The sequence below is a fragment of the Triturus cristatus genome, chromosome 11 (assembly GCF_964204655.1).
Source record: "Triturus cristatus chromosome 11, aTriCri1.1, whole genome shotgun sequence".
NCBI lineage: Eukaryota > Metazoa > Chordata > Amphibia > Caudata > Salamandridae > Triturus > Triturus cristatus.
Genome location: NC_140594.1, coordinates 471,736,100 through 471,749,648, shown reverse-complemented (window position 1 = coordinate 471,749,648; position 13,549 = coordinate 471,736,100). Strand labels below are relative to the sequence as shown.

Sequence of the window (13,549 nt, the reverse complement as noted above, 5' to 3'; positions counted from 1 at the left end):
AATATTTTTCAAGAGTTGCAGCTGTGCCATTAATGAATGCTGGCTGCTTAAACAAAATGCTTCTCATTTCAGAAAGTAAATTCAGAGATGAAGGTCTGCTGTCCTTGCAGGCAATTGTCCCTACATTGTCAGCCACTCACAGGGGGTGGCAAATTGTGGTATGCCTATTTAATAGCCATTAGACAGGTCATTTGGCAACCCCTGTGAAAGGACAAATTATATCTTGCCCTATTAAAACATAAGTCACTTTCATTCCCATTCACAAACCAGCTGGTGTGCAAATTGTATATCTCTTATTTGCAAATTGGAAGGATGCATCAGGCCCTTCCATTCTTTAGAGGATGTCTCAGGCGTATGTCTGATTGGCCTCAGATATCAATATGAGCTCTCCCTGAAGCTTTCCTTTTTTCACTTATAGTTGTGGTCTTTTAGATATTGTTCTTTTTATTTCTATTTAAACTCCTATTCTTAACGAAAACACTTTATCTTCTATAATTCTATAATTCTCCATCCCATAGTAAGGAACTGAGGAAAGCGATTCATTTGCTTTTGCATAGTTGCGCAAACTTCCACTAAAAATATGTGAAATTACAGAAAATGCAAAACAGGCTTTTACCGCTATTGTTTAGCATTAAATTTGTCCTCGCATCCATTGTGGATGGGGGGGCATTTTGTGCAAAAAAAAACCTTCAAAATACACAATTGCTGCAAATACCAATGGTTTGCATCCTGATTGTTTGTGTTGTTCCTGTGCTCCTCCACTAAAATTTTGCCATGGATGCAGCATAATCATGGTACATGGCGTAATGGCGTGATGACATAATTTCTTGAATTTTGCATACCAAGCATAATGCAAAAGTCACAAATTACGAGAGATTGTGCTGGTGTATTAAAAATAACGCTGAGGACTAATTGAAGCCGGCAAAACAAGAGCTGACCATAATATTTGGATAACAGTGTAGTTTTGACAACACTTTTTACTTTTAGATTTTTTTTCCATCAAGGCTCTAATATAATAGACCAAGACTGCTGGGCAGTCGAAACACGTTGTGTGAATTAAACAGCTTTCTGCATGCCTGTGACTACTTTCTGTTGCATTCTGAGCGTGCGCCTACCTATTTTTGCTTTTGGATTTCCAGCCGGTATGCTCTGCCGGCATGCGCACCACCTCCCATGGGTCCTCGAGTTCCAGAAGGGGCAATAATGAGGAGGATATATATATGCACAGAGGATAGTGCCCTCAATTTTATTGAGCAGATCAACAACAATAACCTGAGCTTACAATTCACAGCCCAGCTAACCAAGAAATCTATTTGCTCTTTAGATGTAGAAATCATAGCTGTACAGGACAGGCTAGAGACAAGGTTACACAGAAAACCAACTGCAGGTAATACCTTGTTACATGCCACCAGCCACCATCCTCTACACTTGATTCACAGCATCCCTTTTGGGGAAATACTGCAGATTCGGAAGATATGCAGCCTAGATGAAGACTGTGAAATTGCACAAAGAGAGAGTTGAGAAAGGTTCCTGGCTAGGGGCTATTCTCAGATTGAGATCGAGAAAGCCATTGAAAAACAAACAAAATGGGTAGATCCCATGCACTGGCTTGTAGGTCGGATACCAAAATCCAACATCAAGCACAGTCAGAACAACCATCCAGATTGATCCTGACATACAGTAACCAACACAGAACATTGCACAGGATAGTCAATAAGAACTGGGTCCTGGTAAAGAATGATCCAGTTGTAGGAGCCAAACTGATTAGAACACCCAACATCACTTTCAGAAAGGCACGCTCAATTAATAATTCATTAGTCAAGAGCAACCCGGAAGTAAGAACCAACAAGTCTTGGCTGGATTCGAGCAAAGGGTTCTTTAGATGTGCAACATGCAAGGCCTGTAAATATGGGGTCAGCAAATCAGCGTATGCTACACCCTTTAAGACAGAGCTGGTGCCCATCAACAAAAATTTGACCTGCAAAACAGAATATGCAGTGTATGTGCTGGAGTGTCCCTGTGGCTTGCGGTACATAGGAAGTACGAAGCTGGAGGTCCACAAGGGAATACTCCAGCACATTAGGGTCATCAGCAACAGTGATATGTCGTACCCGGTTGGGAGACATTTTTAAGGAGTCCCACGGCAATAATGTTAGCAATCTGAAATATTTTGTCGTGGACGCAGTCCCCCCTTTAAGGCGGGGAGGAAACCGGGAAGCTCTCCCAAGGAAACTGAGACCAGATATATACTGGAGTTGTATTGTAAAACTCCACAACTCCAGCAAAGATTTCTTTACCTGCCTTTGAAAGCTCAGCTAATTACATTAATGAATTTACTTTTACCACTGCCTCTGCATTGTTTTTAGTCTTCACTAAATGTACTGTTTTCACTATTGCACTTCATGAACCATTTGGTGGTTCTGCACGTGGCACAATATTTAGTCAGCACTAGCACTTTTTTTATGTATGCGTAGTCATGGAAAACAGTCCAGGATCACTGGGGCAGAATTGTCCAACTACTGTATACGGTTGCACTAGCAACTTCCTCCTTTTAAGAAATAGTGTGGGGGTTGACATGGGCATGAGAGTTTTACCAAATGATACAAGACTGGGTTGTGTTTATACATGAAAAGTTAGCACTACATCAACTTGTAAAATGTATTTCACTCAGTATTGTGGTCTTAATTCTCGTTTGCATTTTGAATTTAAAATCATGCATTGCCTATTTTAAATATTTATTTATACTATTGTTGCTGAGAATAACAAATATTATTATAAAAAGCACTTAGGTATTGATGTGAAATACAGCTGAGAATATGAGAACCATTCTTCCATGTCTATTATAAACGTCATCGTTAGGTCATGAGTAAGAGCACTGTCACTTAAAAAATGTGAAGGCACTCCACATGCGCGTCATCTGATCAAGGCCTCCTGAAGGCCGAAATGCATTATGGCGGTGGTGCAGGGCATGAAATTAAATGTATTGCACCAGAATCTGGGTCCGCATTCGTCTGCTCCTGTTTTAAAAGAGTGTGAGAGGCGAAGCAAGATATATATATATATATATATATATATTCACTCCCAACAGTCTCACGTATCTTAGAGAAATACTCGAACTCCAAAGTAGAATGCAGAAAGTTTTATTCACAAGTGCAAAGCGACGCGTTTCGCCATTACGGCTTGTTCACGCTCGAAATCACAGTGAAACTCATCAAGTTTAAATTACATAAATTAGATGATGGACAAGTCACAACAAAGTAATGAAATGCTTGCTACTGTGGCGGCCATTTTGTAACGATGTTGTTTTGTAAATAAACATAGTATAATAGCATGAAATTGAGTACAAGGCCAAGAGGAGGAGTAAGCAACGTAGACAAAACCTTAGTGGGAATGGAAACAAGGGGAAAAAGACAACAGAAAATATGACAGTTGTCAACCTATCCCAAAGGTCTCTCTCAATTGAAGAGATTGAGACCCTCTCCCTTGGACTTACTTTTTGCCCGTCATCTAATATGAACTTTGCGCAAACCCGCATCGATCTATTCCTGTTTTCAAGAAAGTTGAAACTGAAGAAATGGTTTAACACCAAACCATCATATCAAGACAAAGTAAGTGTTAAGCCTAAAGAGAGTAATCTAAATTTGATGGACATTGAAATGTTACACGCTCTACATAGTAATACGGAAAATGTTGATGCTAGTCAATCTGTACATGATTGGGAAATGTGGGGTGAAGATGTTGATATGAATCCTGGGAGTAAATTTAAACCCAAATCTGTGTTCCTCCCGAATGTTCAGTGTGAGGCTATTGAGATCTTTGAAAAAGGTGTCTTATATGATTTACAGAAAATGCGATACAAGAAAATACCATGGGATAGAAAGAATCTTACATTGAAACAAATTATGGCTATTGACAATCTAAAAGCTGACCAGAATATCGTCATACGCCAATCAGATAAAGGCGGCAATGTGGTCGTTTTAGACAAACAGAAATACCTTCTAGAAGGACTAAGACAACTTAACGATCAGGATTGTTATGTAAAAACAGATATGGCGGAAGTATTAAAATCTAAAACCTTGTACAGAGAAACACTGGTGGGGTGGAAAGATAAAGGACTACTAGAACAGGAAGAGTTTAATTACCTGTACTGTGCACACCCCAGGTTACCGATTCTATATCTGCTTCCAAAGTTACATAAAGACATGCAGAATCCGCCGGGGCGACCCATAGTATCATCGATGGGGTCACTGTATGAGAATACATCTAGATTCATAGATTACTTTCTTAGGCCCTATGTTGTGGCCTTACCCTCATATCTAAAAGACACAAAACATTTTTTAACTATCATTGATGGCCTACATTGGGAAGCAAATTACGTCCTAGTTTCCTTGGACGTAAGTAGCCTATACACCAGCATTCAACACGACTTGGGTCTCCGCAGTATTTTACATTTTTTCAAGAGTAGATCTATCTCACTTTTACACCATTCTCAAATGCTTTTTGAGATGATTGAGATTTGTTTGAAGAACAATTTTTTTATTTTCAATGACACCATATACCGTCAGTCACAGGGTACGGCTATGGGAACCTGCTTCGCCCCCAGCTACGCGAACTTGTTCATGGGCTGGTGGGAGGAGCAGGTGGTCGCCAACATGCATGAATTTACCAACGTTGCCCTGTGGCTGAGGTATATTGATGATATTTTTTTCATCTGGTGTGGCGATGAAGAATCAGTAAAAAGATTCATTGAGAAACTGAACACTAACACATATAATCTACAATTTACGGAGAAAATAAGCACGAATACAATTGATTTTCTGGATGTTCGTGTGGAAGTCAAGAATAATCAACTGACCTCCAAATTATTCCGCAAGGAAACTGCGGGTAATAGCATCCTTAATGCGAACAGCAGTCATCCTCGCAATCTAGTGCGCAGCATCCCTTATGGAGAGCTGCTACGCGCCAAAAGAAATTGCAGTACAGCAGAGGCGTACAAGCACGAGGAGAAAGTTATGTGCGACAGGTTCAAAGAGAGGGGCTACAGTGCCCAAATTATAAATCAAGCCAAGTCCAGAGTTGAAAGCAAATCCCGCAATGATCTAATTTACCCCAAACCCAAAGTAACCACAGAGGAAAATATCAGATTCATCACCACCTTTTCAGAACAAGCTCAGGAGGTACGAAGAATTTTTAAAAAACATTGGCATGTGTTACTCACTGATGAACATCTTAACAATGCTCTCGGAAGTAATCCCCAAATTACATTCAGAAAAGGGCGCTCCTTGAGAGACGAACTCAGTCACAATAACATCACTGAGACGGGTTCGAATATCCATGCCGACAATGGGGGATTTAGGTGCTGCCGCAGATGTAAAGCCTGCAAACACAGCATTGACTGTGACAAACTGCAAGTACCCAATTCCAAAAGAGAATTTACCATAAGGAAAAAACGTACCTGTAACACTACCTACTGTGTGTACGTTCTCATTTGCCCATGTGCTAAATGGTACATTGGGAGTACCAAACATACAGCAAAGAAAAGGGTGCTTGAGCATCTGCGTGCGATCAAGAATAACAACAGAACATACCCCATAGCTAGACATTTCTATGACCTACATCTGCAAGATGAGACTAAGGCACGTATGGTGGTGATTGATTCGGTTGACCTGGGAATTAGAGGGGGTAATAGAGAACTATCCCTGAGAAAATTAGAATCCCGTTATATAGTGGACTTTGAGAGTCTAGCCCCTAAGGGGTTAAATATGAGTGAGGAACTTGCAGTACACCTGCAATGAATATGTTGTAAATTTGTCAGTAGTGATTTTAGCAGTCTTACATTTTAAATTTTGTATTCTATTCTAGATGGAGTCACACGTTGTACAACAGGAATGCTACCTATGATGGAAGAGGCATTTGTTCCTAGTAGGAACGATACATTGTTATTTTTTTCGATTTGTGTGCCAGGACTGGTGTTTCTCTTTGCCCACTTGGGCATAATTTTGTCAATGATAGCACAGGGTCATTAATTTACCTTATGTATATTAGTACAGGATTGTTAGAGTTACGGCTTGAACTACAATATGTATAACAGAATTTACGATGTGCCGTAATATTTGTAACACCAATGCCTACCTGGGCTTGATTGAAGTTGGTAACTTCATTATACCGTGTTTGCTATATAAACTTGTATCCGACTTGGAACTTAAAGCATTTTACATTTAAGTTGAAAATTCCCATCGATAAGGCCTGTACGGAAACATGTACGATAATATCCATTATATGCTACTATAAATATCGGATTAATGCCCACTTGGGCTACATTGATGGTGATAACTACACTGTACGGAACGTAATTATGTATTAGGTTTTATTTTACATATACATTGTATAACCATGAGGTTGCCTCAGAGCAAGGAATGTATTCATTTGACAATTCAAATACTACGTACCATTCGAGACCATTGTGTACTCAATTTCATGCTATTATACTATGTTTATTTACAAAACAACATCGTTACAAAATGGCCGCCACAGTAGCAAGCATTTCATTACTTTGTTGTGACTTGTCCATCATCTAATTTATGTAATTTAAACTTGATGAGTTTCACTGTGATTTCGAGCGTGAACAAGCCGTAATGGCGAAACGCGTCGCTTTGCACTTGTGAATAAAACTTTCTGCATTCTACTTTGGAGTTCGAGTATTTCTCTAAGATACGTGAGACTGTTGGGAGTGAACATTCTTGGAAATCCGGTTTCCAAACTCGGACCGCCGGCGACAGACCGAAATTCTTTTACCGGGATTTGTGGCTTAATATATATATATATATATATATATTCACTGAAAAAACCATAGGTTTCACACACGTTATAGTTAGGAATTAGCATTTAAAAAACCTTGCAAATTCACTGAAAAAACCATAGGTTTCACACATGTTATAGTTAGCGGAAATTTTACTGATAAAAAACCAATGAAATTCCCCCGTTATAGTTAGTGCAGGCAACTATAACTCACGCGACCGCAATCCTCTGCCGATTACGTGCGCGCCCACTTAACGCAGTTTGTTCCATGCGCGCACGGTGCGCTTCGCGCACCGTGCGCGCACAGTGAGCACGCGGTGCGCTTCGCGCACCGCGCGCCCACTTTACGCAGTTAGTGCCGTGCATGCACGGTGGGCACGCGGTGCGCTACGCGCACCGCGTGCCCACGTTACGCTAGATGGGCCATGTACGCACGATGCGCTTCGCGCACCGTGCGCACATGGAGGACATATGATGCACTTCGTTTTTAAAGGTAATATTTTAATTTTTCGCAGTAGTTATAAGCCATGCACAAATGGTGCCTTTCGGGCACCATTTGCACACGGGGTGGAGAGAGTGTGGATAATTTTTTTTTTTAATATTTTTTTTTTTTATCTTTTCGTTTTTTACTTGTTAGATAAGCCATGCACAATTGGTGACCTTCGGTCACCAATTACACATGGGGTGGGGTTAGTGTGGATATTTTATTTTTTTTAAAAAAAATTTACCGTACGCGTACGGTAAGCGTAATCGGCGAAATTAGCGAAAAAAGTAAAAATTCCGTTTTTGGCCTTGGGGGATCTTTGGGGACTCCCTGTACATGGCTATGTGTGTGGGAGCTGTCAAAACAGCCCCTTTAAATGTTTTTGTGCTTTGTTTGTTAATCATCTCTCTCAGTGCGAGAGAGAAAATGGCGGCCGCCGCTTCCTGGTTTCGGCCGATTCGAATGTTTACTAAGATCTAAGAGCCAATCATAATCGTGCTCGCGCACGCCACCGTACGCGTACGGTAAGCGTACCGTAAGCGCACCGTAAGCTGGCTCAGATATATATATTGATTTAAAGGCTATTTTCTCAGAATCTACTGAACAGATTTACACCAAACCTACAAAAGGCACTTCCTTGACCTGAGGACTACCTCTCTGCCAAATTTCTAGTAATTCTGTTCAGCCGTTCGGGCTGTAGCCCTGTCTAAAGGTCCTATGGAAAAATGCATGGGAAAAACGCGTTTTGGGTCCCCCCTTTTATCTCAGCCCCCGCTTGACGAATCCCCCCGAGACTTTCAGGGTAGGAGCGGAGCGTAGCGCCCCACCTATTTTGAAAAATTTGCGAGGATTCGTCGACCGGCGCCAAAGTTATTCAAAATAGAATGTTGCGGATTTCCTATGGAAACGTGGTCCTAACTATAACTACCTACTGGCGACCGCCAGTAGGTAATATATATATATATATATATATATATATATATATATATATATATATATATATATATATATATATATATATATATATATGTATGTAATGTATACCTTTGTTTTTTCATATATATGGCATTATCCAGTGACTGTGAGTGTTTTAAAAGAGTTAATGAGTGTTAAATATATGTAACAAGGTGTATTGGTGAATCAGTGGGTGTATGAGTGCCTGTATGGGTGATTCAGTGGATGGTGGCTGACTGTATAAGTGAGTGATTAGGTGACTCAGTGAATGTACGGGTGAGTGACTTGTGTGAATGTCTGTATCTGTCTGTCAGTTGGTGTCTAAGGTGTTTTATAGGTGTGTGAGTGGGTATTTGAGTTTCTTTAAGGGTGAGTGATTGGTTGTCTGAGTACATGTATGGTGTCTCAATGTCTGTGTGGGTGGGGGAGGGTGTGTGTAACTGCCTGTATGGATAAGTTAGTGGATGGGTGAGTCAGCGGCTCTATGGGTTAGTGAGTGTGTGTGTAAGGGGCTGTATGGGTGAGTGAGTGAGTGTATGTATGGCTGTGTCTGTGAGTGAATGGATGTGTCACTGGTACATGGTGATTAACTGCATATAAGAAAGGCAGTATAGTTGAGTGTTGGAGTATATGACTGAGTGTATGTGTGACTGAGTGATTGCGAGAGTGGCCGTATGGGTGAGTGTGTTTTTGTGTCAGTGACTGTATAAGTGCGTGAGTATGTGTTGGTATCGGTGTGAATACATGAGTGGAGGGTGTATAACTGTAAAGGTGAGGTAATGGCTGTGTGATTGACTTTATAGGTGAGTGAGTAGGTGTGTGAGTAGCTCTATGAGTGACTGACTGTGTGAATGGCTTTATGAGTGGATATGTCAGTGGTTGTATTAGTGAGTGTGTTGGTGTATGATTGTATGAATGGGTGACTGAGTGGATGTAGACCTATGAATCAGCGAGTGGGTGTGTAAGTACTGATATGAGTGTGTCAATGGTTTTGAGAATTGTAATGGGGAAGTTGGAGTGTGTTTATGAAAGGTTATAATGGGGTGTGACTGGGAGCGTCAGAGATTCTGTGGATGAAGTCATCAGTGAGTACAGACAGAGCCCGAGAACAGTGATCCACTATTGCCTGCTGATGAAAGGCCCGGGCCCTCGCATTTCCTGATGTTGCTGCATGCCTAGTCTTAACCCCTTCGCTGCTAGGCTCCCCCCCCCCACCACTGCTTCTCGCTGGAGCCTGGCAGTAGCTGTGGGTGCCACTGGTGAGACCGTAGTTGGTGCAACCGGTGCAAACGGACTCCTGAATCTGAGGACTGCGAGGCCCAGCAGCCCTCCACCTTCCCACTGCCGCCTCTTCCTCAGGACCTGCCCCTGGACACTACTTCAGCCCTCGCGGCCCCCGCTTTGCGGGTGCCGCTGGTGAGACCGTAGTTGGTGCAAACGGACTCCTGAATCTGAGGACTGCGAGGCCCAGCAGCCCTCCACCTTCCCCCTGCCGCCTCTTCCTCAGGACCCGCCCCTGGACACTACTTCAGCCCTCGCGGCCCCCGCTTCGCGGGTGCCGCTGGTGAGACCGTAGTTGGTGCAAACGGTGCAAACGGACTCCTGAATCTGAGGACTGCGAGGCCCAGCAGCCCTCCACCTTCCCGCTGCCGCCTCTTCCTCAGGACCCGCCTCTGGACACTATTTCAGCCCTCGCGGCCCCCGCTTCGCGGGTGCCGCTGGTGAGACCGTAGTTGGTGCAAACAGGTGCAAACGGACTCCTGAATCTGAGGACTGCGAGGCCCAGCATCCCTCCACCTTCCCGCTGCCGCCTCTTCCTCAGGACCACGCCCCCTGTGCATCCTCATAATCCCGCGCACGTATTTCCGCAGCGCGGAACGCAGCGCGGGCACAGCCCGGGACAAGGGCGGGCCCGTCTGAGCCCGACAGAGGCCGGGACAGGCCACACATCTTGGTTCTTCAGGTGAGCTATGTGCGACTGAGCACTTGTTGACGGTGCGTTGTTTTAATTTCTGAGTTGTTGCGTCTGGACGCCTACTTGACACTTTCCTGTTACGGTGACCTGCACCTCACCGATTTACAACAAAAAAAAACTCAATGGCCTCTGTTGGTACGAAGAAGGGTCGGAAGTCCCTTAGCGGGGCTGGGGTGGCCGGAACCTTGGATAACTTCATACTGAGAGCTGCGTCAGTCCTACAGAAGGAAATAGAACTTACTGAGAAAAGACTCTCTCTCGACCTAGTGCACAATAAACGTTCCTCTTTGGGCAACATCGCTTCAGCAAAGTCGCCAGTAGCCACAAACTTGTCTACTCCAGCCTCTGACATTAGCGTACCGCTACTGAGTGAACATGAAAATGCTGTAATGGCAACTAGCAATGTCTGTTTTGTGCCTGAACAAAGCGTTTCCCAAGGACCTGATGCTCTTATTTCTATGACCCATGAAGGAACAACTAGATCTGGCCAACCCATTCGTTCTGATGCTACCTTCGCTAAGCAGTCAGAAAAAGCGGCGAAACGTAAGCAGGGTGACACAGTGCTGCCCAACAAAAGATGTAAAATCCCAAAACGGCAAAACATTGGAACCCTTGAAGCTGCGCCTAATATAGATTCGCCGGCTGGAGGTCTAGAGGTCCCGAACGACTATTGGCTTAGGATGGAACAGCTACTAACTGCGACCTGCCGCCCTATCTGTAACAGACTTGATTCCTTGGAAAATAGACTCTCAAATCTGGAATCAATGTTTTCTATATTGAATAGGTCCAAGGGGCCAGAGGTTAGAGGGGGAACAAATGAAAGTGCTGTTGAGTCCGTCTGGCCCGCTCCCGCTCCCAATCCGTCTAATGCACTGGCAGATATAATAGAACATCCCACCTCGTTGAGCAAAGTCCAGGCCATGGCCAACGAGTCCCACACTGTCCCATGCCCTCTCCCTCTCCCTTCACCTTCGGTCATAGGGAATTTAAGGAGTGGGAAGCCCCCTGCTACCGGCAATTCGCCAAACGAGTTGAGTGGCCCTGAACATGTCCTATGTAACTTGACAAGGCCATTCTCTGTCCCGAATTTACCCTCCTTGAACCTCCCCCCTGAATCTGTCCCGTATGCGGTGGTCCTTGCCGGGGTCCCTCCCCTGAGCCATGGATCAAGGGAGTCCTTCCTTGATCTAAAGAACAAATGTATGCACTGGCTAAATTGTAATAAACCTCTTCCGAACCAGTGCACAAGCGAGCTATTATTTGTAAGGAGGATAAATTGGGTAGGCCATAGACTTAAGGACATCCCAGGCGACTGTGTAGTAATCAATTTTAGGAATCCAAACACTGCTAGGTACATCTGCACATTTCAGCCGGGACCCCATTTTCTATTCCCCACTCAACAATCAAAGCCCTCCCAGTCACCTATTTCTACCCGGGACCCCAGAATTCTGGCACTGTCCTATCAATGGAATCCATATCCTTGACCGATTCAACCCACCTCCGCTTGAACTTTTTCAGCATACCAATAGATACAGTATCCTTGACCAGGTGGATTGACGCCCAAATTGTAGTGTCTTGAAACCACCCATAGTATCGGGGGGGCGGATAGAATTGGAAGAATCGTTAAATGGGCTTGGGCAGGAATCCCTGAATAGGACAACTACCTCACCACCAAATACCAGCTTTGTTGTTGATCAGATCCCAGTTATAACAAAACTAAAGTCGAGTTTTTCCTTGCTTTCTTGGAATGTGGCAGGTCTTAAGAATAAATTGTTGTGTGAAGATTGGGGCACTTTTATAGACAATTTTGATATTTGCTTAATGCAAGAGACGTGGGCCCTTGAAAACTTCCAAAGGGTAGGCTTTGCATCTTTTAATACACTAGCGGTAACCAGTGGTAAGGGTAGACCTTCTGGGGGCCTCACTACCTGGGTGGGACTCCACCTAGGCGCGACAGCAAGACAACTTAATACCTACCTAGATGACATCCAATGTGTTCTGCTTGAGTCCCCCAATAACAACTATTTGGCTCTCCTGAACGTCTACTCCAGACCTTCTCAGGGCGGCCGGGAATCTACGGTCATCGAACAGCTAAACACATTTATCCTGTCCCTGTATCCTAGATACTCCGTAATAGTGGGAGGCGACCTTAATTGCCAATATGAACCACTTAGTGTGTCAATTCTAGATGACCCAACTGCTGAAAACGAAAACTGGAATATTCCCGATCCCATGATTCCCAAGGTTAAAGTATGGACCCCCTTGGTTCTCCAGATCACGGCTCTTGCTCTCTCATTATCTCTGAGGGCATGTAATGGGAGATTTGATTCCGACAGACCTGGCCGAGCTACTTTTTACAGAACTGGACAAACCTCTATTCTCGATTACATTCTCATTCAAACCCGATCGTGGGACAAGGTCCTCGATTTCAATGTGATTGAACGCGATGACAGTGATCACAACGCCCTGGTCGCAACATTTAAACCAGGAAGCTGGGGCATTGGCAGCAGCAGCAATGACACCATACCACCTACATCTGCGCAACCTTTAATCTTGCGCAACAACGGACGAAGGGTTAGATGGCCCCGTATTGCTGCAAGCCAAAACATAATCTCAGAGATCTATTGCCTCGCTCTTCCTCATCTTATTGAAATGTCTGAGGTTGGTTTAAATCGAACCACCATAGAACAGGTGATCGAACCTACAGGCATTCACCTACAGTTAGTAGAAAAACTGTCGAAGGTGTTTTGTCCGCCAGGGAATGCTAGGTCCTATCCGCACAAAAGGCAATTATGGTACACTGCAGAGTGTAGGAAATCGAAGAGCGATTTGCTTATTGCTATTAAGGCCTCGGACAAAGGCAGGATAAAAATCTTGAGGGCAAGGTATAAACAAATCTTACAAAGGGCTAGAAAGGCTTGGGAGGTTGAGTTATGGGAGGAGTTAAGGTTAACCTTGCAGGCTAAAGACTTCAAGGGTTTTTGGTCCATTGTTAGTACGGGTAGGAAAGAATCTGGCCCTACCTCATTTCCAAATATATCCGCAGTGGCATGGGAAGCCCATTATGGGGGCCTGTATTCTTGTCCAAATGACAATGTATTATCCATATCCACTCCTTCCAGCAGACCTGCCTGTCAGGCTGATGCCATTATGGAGATAACACCAAAGGAAGTGGAAACGGCCATACGTTTGTTGATACCTAACAAAGCGCCGGGACTGGATAAAATCCCCGGCGATCTCTATCGCTCGGAACCAAAGATTTGGGTCCCGTATCTTTGCGCCCTATTTAATTCTATTTTGCTGGGTGCGGAACTCCCAGAGTCTTGGCTTGGTGCAGA

The 13,549-nt window shown here is 43.9% G+C and overlaps 1 protein-coding gene across 1 annotated transcript in view; it reads right to left on the bottom strand.

The window, feature by feature from the left end:
- LOC146784437 (alpha-1A adrenergic receptor-like) overlaps window positions 1–5,336 on the bottom strand; it is a 31,595-nt gene extending 26,259 nt beyond the window's left edge. The window contains exon 1 of the mRNA XM_085632950.1: window positions 5,219–5,336. Coding sequence (XP_085489076.1) covers window positions 5,219–5,336 — 118 coding nt within the window. The remainder of the gene's footprint in view (window positions 1–5,218) is intronic.
- Window positions 5,337–13,549: the final 8,213 nt, after the last annotated feature.